Below are 8,203 nucleotides of genomic sequence, written 5' to 3' on the forward strand. Positions count from 1 at the left end.
GAGGACACCTGAAATGACTGCGTGAAGGCAGTTCAGTTGATTGACTGAGCCAAGTCAGGTGTGCTGCTGCATGGTTGGAATGAAAACCTGCAGCCGCATGGCCCTTTCACGGATCAGTTCGACACCTGTGTTCTACCAGATCTCTCTTCCTTTCAAGAGAGAGACAATTAGTGGTGATGAGCAACAGTTGTGCAGCCTGCATGATGAGCTTTTTAAACCCAGCATGATGGTTGCATTCGTACTTGGCAACTGGAACAATGGGAGCTGTTGGGGCCTTGGTTGTTTGCATGCTGACTGTTTTGCTTGCCAAAGGTTTTGTATGTTCTTTAAATCTGTTGGAAGGTTACGGAGAGTGAACTAGAAATGTGGCAAATGTATGATTAGGGTTGTATGGATTCAGCCAATATCTATAGGGTGAATGAAGGCTTTGGCTTAACTTGGAAAGTTCCTGAAAAGTCATTAAGCTCTAGCAATTAAGTGATTATGTTGCACGAAAAGATTCCATTTTTATTAAAAGAAAATGCACTGTCTGCAGGTTCTTATTTGCCAGGTGGTGGTAAAAATCTAAGACATGACCAGAAGAGCGGGCAGGAAGGTAAGGACATTGCTGACAAGCTCTTCAGGTGCTACTATCTAATGCTAACTCCATATCTTCTGTTTTCTAGATGAGGATTCTGGTGCCTTCTCATGGATCGGTGCACTGATCAACTCAATAGGGTCCTTTCTTTCGGATGCTGAAAAAGGTACGCATCTTCTGTGAAACCTTTTCAGCAAAATGGCAAATCTGTGTGAAGCCTTTGTCATCACGCTAGCCACATGGAAACATCCATTTTTCTTTCAGTAAAACTGGAAAACAAACGCATTAAACTGATGCATCCAAAGAACAAAGCCGAGAATCTAAAGTCTAAGATTGACCTGGCGGCCAGCGAAGTCCACGACCTGAACCTGAACGCCACGGCGGCCAGCGACGTCCACCTGAACGCCACGGCGGCCAGCGACGTCCACCACCTGAACGACATCCACCACCTGAACGCCACGGCGGCCAGCGACGTCCACGTCCTCAACCTGAACGCCACGGCGGCCAGCGACGTCCACGTCCTCAACGCCACGGCGGCCAGCGACGTCCACCACCTGAACGCCAGGCCGTTCTGCGACGTCCACCACCTGAACGCCACGGCGGCCAGCGACGTCCACGTCCTCAACCTGAACGCCACGGCGGCCAGCGACGTCCAGGTCCCCAAGGCCACGGCGGCCACGGCGGCCAGCAACGTCCAGGTCCCCAAGGCCACGGCGGCCACGGCGGCCAGCGACGTCCAGGTCCCCACGGCCACGGCGGCCACGGCGGCCAGCGACGTCCAGGTCCCCAAGGCCACGGCGGCCAGCGACGTCCAGGTCCCCAAGGTCACGGCGGCCACGGCGGCCAGCGACGTCCAGGTCCCCAAGGCCACGGCGGCCACGGCGGCCAGCGACGTCCAGGTCCCCAAGGCCACGGCGGCCAGCGACGTCCAGGTCCCCAAGGCCACGGCAGCCACGGCGGCCAGCGACGTCCAGGTCCCCAAGGCCACGGCGGCCACGGCGGCCAGCGACGTCCAGGTCCCCAAGGCCACGGCGGCCACGGCGGCCAGCGACGTCCAGGTCCCCAAGGCCACGGCGGCCACGGCGGCCAGCGACGTCCAGGTCCCCAAGGCCACGGCGGCCACGGCGGCCAGCGACGTCCAGGTCCCCAAGGCCACGGCGGCCACGGCGGCCAGCGACGTCCAGGTCCCCAAGGCCACGGCGGCCACGGCGGCCAGCGACGTCCAGGTCCCCAAGGCCACGGCGGCCAGCGACGTCCAGGTCCACAACCTCAACGCCACGGCAGCCAGCGATGCAGAATGGTTTTAAGAAACCACGCATGCCAGAAGTGCATCAAACATATTGGCATGTACCTGCTTTGAATAAAAGTCTTGACATACATTTGGTATTTGTGGTTTATTTATCTCAGAGCTAATTGTTTGACAGTCTGAACACAGAATATGGCTGTTGTCTAAAGTTTCTAAGGGGAAAATCATTCAAACGGCCAGCGTCGCATATGCGAGACCAGGATGGCATCTAAAGGCTACACACCGGCTGCAGCCTGGTCAAGTAGAGGCACCTTTAGACTTAAAACCTCGCACTGACTCAACTATGTCCATGTCGTGGTCACATTGAGAGGAAGTAGAATGGTTTTAAGAAAGCACGCATGTGAGAATTGCATCAAACATGTTGCTATGTACCTGCTTTGAATAAAATTCTTAACATGTATTTGTGGGTTGTTTTGGAGCTATTGTAAATAATGTAATTGTAACTCTACTCCCACACATCAGTTGGTAACTTGACAATTTTAAACACTATCTTTGGAGGCAGTCTCCAACATATTTAACCAAATCACCAGATGTTGAAATCTAAAGCTAATGTAAACAAAGCCCCTGTGCCAGGGTTGTCGCTCATTTTAGTTCAGGGGCCACATACGGCCCAGTCTGACCTCAAGGGGGCCAGGCCAGTAACGCAACACTCCAAATGTTTTCCTTTGTTTCAGTGCAAAGAAGTTCATTATGAAAATATTTACACTTGATGAACTGCTCTATTGCAAATCATGTAATGAACCACCAGACATTTCTTAAAACGTGCCATTTCTGTATAGTTCTAGGTCTGTGTTTCATGTCCACAACTCTTACTAAATCTGTGTACGGAACGGTTTGGGTGGTGCCTGTTCTCAGGAAAGTAAAGTTAATATTCTTAACGTGTGCTGCTTTTACTTACAGAATTAGTCTCTTGTCTTGTGTACAGCTGCTGATTTCCAGAACCTATTTAAGCCATTTTAAGTCATTTTCTGTCAGGTACCCACACTGTCATGACCTCCTGATGGCAAAGGCAAAAAAGCTTTGTTTCTTTGAACGCGGTCGGATTGTTGAGCTGCATCAGCAAGGCCTTTGGCAGCATACCATTGCTGCTGAGGTTGGACGCAGTAAGACAGTCATTTCAAACTTCTTAAAAGATCCTGAGGGTTATGGGAAAAAAAGTCAAGTGGTAGACCCAAAAAAATTTCACCGGCCCTGAGCCGGAGGATCCAATTGGCTGTCCGTCAAGACACGGGATGATCCTTGGCCCAAATTAGGTTTGTCACTGGTGCCAACTGCAGTCCCATAACCATTAGACGGCATCTGAGAGAGAAGGGTTTTAAGAACAAAAAACGTCTTCAAAGACCTCGTCTCCTTCAACGGCACAAAATTGCCCGTTTGGAGTTTGCACGAGAGCACCAAACATGAGACGTTGAAAGGTGGAAGAAAGTTTTATTCTCTGATGAGAAAAAATTGGACCTTTGTAGGGTAGTCTACACCTTTAAATTGTCTCGTTAGGGCACCACCTCCTGGTATCGTAGGAAGAACACGGTTTAAATCAATTTATCAGTCTCAGTTCAATAATTTGCATATCTGAAGGAGTGAATCCTTTACTACAATTTGTACCAGTCATTCTCTGCCGTAAAATAACATCACAAACAACTTCTTAAGTGTGAACAAATATTTATTTAATAAAGTGACAACTATGAATAAATGAGGGACTAATAGAATATAGGAGTGTAATCAAATGAACGAATATAATAAGGTATGAAATAGTTAATTTCTGGAGCGATGGTGAGAGATGGAGATGTTTAAGTCCTAAACTAAAGGGAATAGATTTGATACCTAATCTAATCAATCTTCTCTAAAAGATGTTAGTAGGGAGTTTCAAAGTAGTGACACCAACTCTTTGTCTTAAGCGGTAGGAACGATTCAAGCCTACTTTTGTAGAGTCTTCTCGGCGTCGGTGATGGCGGAGCGTCGGTGTGACGAGATGATGGCGGAGCGTCGGTGTGACGAGGTGGTCAGTGACGAAACGGCACAGCTGATGCAGGTCTCTCTGGGACCGGTAGATAGGACTTGTTGCTTGGTCTGCAACTCCAACACCCAGCTTTGCTTGAGAGCGTTGTAGGTGTTCAGTCAAAGGCAGATGACACTTGGCAATGTCTTTGTGTTTGAAGAAAGAAGTCGGATCGTCACGTCTTCTTGATGTCGTTGCTATGGCAACAGCTTCTTGGTTTCTTGATCCGTCGAAGAGATTGGGTCTTTCTCTGATATCCCAGCTGACTACGCTGGCTAACTTAAACGATGTTGGTTAGTACTTCGGTTCGTAGAGTATAAAAATGAATAAAACTAGAAAAATATTTCAGTCACTATAAAAATCGTACGTCGGGAAAAACATCCGACGAGAAACAAACAGAGCTTGAAAAGGACCGTATTGTCAATATTCGAGTTGTTCTTAAAGTTACTAAGTACAAACGTGACTAAGTACGTAAAGAAGAAAACTGAAATAAAAGTAAAACGTGAACGGAACGTGGAGAGTTGAAAGTGCGGAGAAAGTGCGGCGAAAGAGCGGCGGAAAGAGCGGAGAAATGGGTGCGTCTCTCTGGTTTTATGAGTTAATTATTCAGGGCGTGTTTTGGATCGGGTTTCCAGAATCTTCGCGCGGAAAGAGAAGAGAACGCCTTCTCCTTTGTTTCGAGATGTCTTATTGCCTGATCTTCTTAACCTATTTTATATTATTTAATTTAATCATTCCATCACTCATCATGACTCGTTAGCAATGTTTTTCGTATGCGACAACACTCAACATTACAACATGACAAGATGACGTATCAGAATGACCACATCAAAGTAACTCAAAAGCATCAATAAATTAATAAACTCAAGTTCTCTTTACATTGACATTTTGCTAATAATAAAAGGTCGGGGTTTCTAAAATAACAATTTCAACAGTTATGATTTCAACTAATAGCTACTATTAGTATAAGAACATACCTAAGTTTCAACATTCTTTAACTTCAACAATTGGTTAAAAGAGAGATAGTACTTTTAAAGATAGCCACTTGATGGCAATGTTGATCCATCCTTACTGTGACAAATTATGTGAATTTGGCTAGCATTATCGTACAAGGATCAAAATCGTCTCATTGTGATCGTAAGCACTTCCTGAACAATAATATATAACTTACCAGGTTATTACATTTTCAATAGTCATATTATAAAACTTAGGTGCTTTTCAGAGGAAAATGCATATCAGAGTCTGGTTCTGGGGAAAGAAAGTTATTTACGACCGGCTTATCAGTGTTTCGCTCTCTTGGTCATTCCAAGAGAGGGGGGCAAAACCTGTTAAAATGGTATGTTTGCATTCGTCTCTGAAAAAGAAAATTAGTACATCACAAGTTTAAAACATAATTGAACATCACATTAAGGCTTCTAGACTTTGTCCAGAAGAGTCACTTAATTGAATCTTTGTAGTTCCTGACATCGCGTTGATGTTCTTTCGATTCAGGACTAATTAGTCCAGAAACAAGAGTGGGAAATTCCACAAGAAGTGTAAATCTGTCTCTTTTGGCTCAGATGACGTCCAGAGCATCAGGGAGGTCCGATAGCGTGGGCCTGTCCCGCATTCGGACATGGCACATTTATGGCTAAGGTGTAAAAGGTTGATCTGTTAGAAGAGTTCTTCTGCAAAACAACTTCGTAAATTTAAATTCCAGAGAGGGGAAGAATTGAGAGGACCACAGGTTCTTACACCTTGATGGTCCTGATGGCTTCCAACGTTACTGGCATGACAAGGAGATCCACCTGAGATGTTTTCTACACGGCACAGTGGAGGGGGCGCCATCATGATCTGGGGTGTTTTTCCTTCAATGGAACAATGGAGCTTCAGGTTGTGCAGAGGCGTCAAACGGCAGCTGGCTATGTGGATACGTTGCAGGCGGCATCCCTCACGACTGAAGGCCATCGTCTGTGTGGTAATGACTGGGTTTTTCAACAGGACAACGCTGCAGTTCGCAATGCCCGCCTGACAAAGGACTTCTTCCAGAGAAATAACATCACTCTTTGGAACCATCCTGCGTGTTCCCCTGATCTAAATCCAATTGAGAACATTTGGGGTTGGATGGCAAGGGAAGTTTACAAAAATGGACACCAGTTCCAGACAGTGGATGCCGTCCGTGAAGCCATCTTCACCACTTGGAGCAACATTCCCACTAGCCTCCTGGAAACACTAGCATCAAGCATGCCGAAATGAATTTTTGAGGTGATTAACACGAATGGCTACTACAGCTACTCATTATTGAGTCCTTTTTTGAAAATTTTATTTCTGTTTTAGGGGGTTTTTGGTTTTTTTTGAGATGTGGTCTTAAACTTTTGATCAGCTGATGAACGGCCTATTTCACTTTAATGGTTGTTTGCAATAAATTGCTTACTCAATTTTTTTCTTGTCTCACTCCCATTTCTTCTTTTTGCATTTTGAAGCACTACTTACTAAGTAGTACTTAGAACCTTCTTAAGATCCAACAGTGCAAAATGTAAATTCTTGCAATTTTTCAACTGGTCTTAAAATTGTGATCAGGAGTGTATACACACACACACACACACATACACACTGCCTGGCTAAAAAATAAAGTTGCCACCAAATAAAACCAAGGTCAAGCACTCTAATATCTTGGATTACAGCACGCATTCACTGTGCCATTGTTTCGATAAGTTTCTGCAGTGTCACAAGATTTATTTCCATCCAGTGTTGCATTCATTTTTCACCAAGATCTTGTATTGATGATGGGAGAGTCTGACTACTGCACAAAGCCTTCTCCAGCACATCCCAAAGATTCTCAATGGGGTTAAGGTCTGGACTCTGTGGTGGCCAATCCATGTCTGACAATGATGTCTCATGCTCCCTGAACCACTCTTTTACAATTTGAGCCCCATGAATCCTGGCATTGTCAACTTGGAATATACCCGTGTCATCAGGGAAGAAAAAATCCATTGATGGAATAACCTGGTCATTCAGTATATTCAGGTAGTCAGCTGACCTCATTCTTTGGGCACATAATGTTGCTGAACCTAGACCTGAGCAACTGCAGCAACCCCAGATCATAGCACTGCCCCCACAGGCTTGTACAGTAGACACTAGGCATGATGGGTGCATCACTTCATCTGCCTCTCTTCTTACCCTGATGCCCCCATCACTCTGGAACAGGGTAAATCTGGACTCATCAGACCACATGACCTTCTTCCATTGCTCCAGAGTCCAATCTTTGTGCTCCCTAGCAAATTGAAGCCTTTTTTTCGGGTTAGCCTCACTGATGAGTGGTTTTCTTAAGGTTTACAGCTGTTCAGTCCCAATCCCTTGAGTTACCTTCACATTGCATGTGTGGAAATGCTCTTACTTTCACCATTAAACATAGTCCTGAACTCTACTGTTGTTTTTCTTCTATTTGATTTCACCAAACGTTTAAGTGATCACCAATCACGATGAGTCAGGAATTATCTTCCCATCAATATTAACTTTACTTTTCTGAGACCAGGCACCACTGAAACCATTCCTGTTTTAAGACCCTGTTAATAGTTTGTAGCCGTCCTCTTCTTAGATTCACGCTTATTTTTTGTCGGGACGGATAAATCAAGTACAATCAACTGGATACAAAGGAGTTTAGTAAAGTGATCGTTTCTATTCCAAGTACGATTAGGGTTGTATGGATTTAGTCAATATCTTTGGGGTGAATGAAGGCTTTGGCTTAAGTAGGAAAGTTCCTGAAAAGTCATTAAGCTCTAGCAATTAAGTGATATGTTGGACAGAAAGGAAAATGCACTGTCTGCAGGTTCTTATTTGCCAGGTGGTGATAAAAATCAAAGACATGACCCGAAGAGCATGCAGAAAGGTAAGGACATTGCTGACAAGCTCTTTAGGTGCTACTATTTAATGCTAACTCCATATCTTCTGTCTTCTAGACCTGGCTATTGATATTTCCACATTGGCCGGTTCAGTGTTCACGACAATATGGTCCTGGTTTTCGGATGCTGAAGAAGGTGAGCATCTTCTGTGAAACCTTTTTAGCAAAATGGCAAATCCTTGTGAAGCCTTTGTCATCACACTGGCTGGATGGAAACGTCCGTTTTTCTTTCAGTAAAACTGGAAAAAATGAAGTGGATGAGATATATGTTGCCCACATTAAACTGATGCATCCGAAGAACAAATCAGAGAATCCAAAGTCTAAGAGTGACCTGGCGGCCAGCGACGTCCACGTCCACGTCCTCAACGCCACGGCGGCCAGCGACGTCCACCACCTCAACCTGAACGCCACGGCGGCCAGCGACGTCCACCACCTCAACCTGAA

General features: G+C 45.4%; 1 protein-coding gene across 3 annotated transcripts; it reads left to right on the top strand.

Moving 5' to 3' along the window:
• Nucleotides 1-223: 223 nt before the first annotated feature.
• LOC311504614 (uncharacterized protein) lies at nt 224-1,956 on the top strand. 3 transcript variants are annotated; one of them, XM_084567809.1, is made up of 5 exons: nt 224-312; nt 536-595; nt 666-743; nt 842-1,359; nt 1,393-1,956. In XM_084567809.1, the coding sequence occupies exons 1-5, from the start codon at nt 258-260 to the stop codon at nt 1,882-1,884; spliced, it is 1,203 nt and encodes a 400-aa protein (XP_084423935.1). In that variant the 5' UTR covers nt 224-257; the 3' UTR covers nt 1,885-1,956. The 3 variants fall into 3 exon arrangements, with proteins under 3 accessions (XP_084423935.1, XP_084423934.1, XP_084423936.1); XM_084567810.1 differs by having other exon boundaries at nt 225-312; nt 842-1,233; XM_084567808.1 differs by having other exon boundaries at nt 842-1,956.
• The last annotated feature ends 6,247 nt before the right edge of the window (nt 1,957-8,203 follow it).

This window comes from Chelon labrosus, assembly GCF_963514085.1.
Source record: "Chelon labrosus genome assembly, chromosome: 19".
NCBI classification, from domain to species: domain Eukaryota; kingdom Metazoa; phylum Chordata; class Actinopteri; order Mugiliformes; family Mugilidae; genus Chelon; species Chelon labrosus.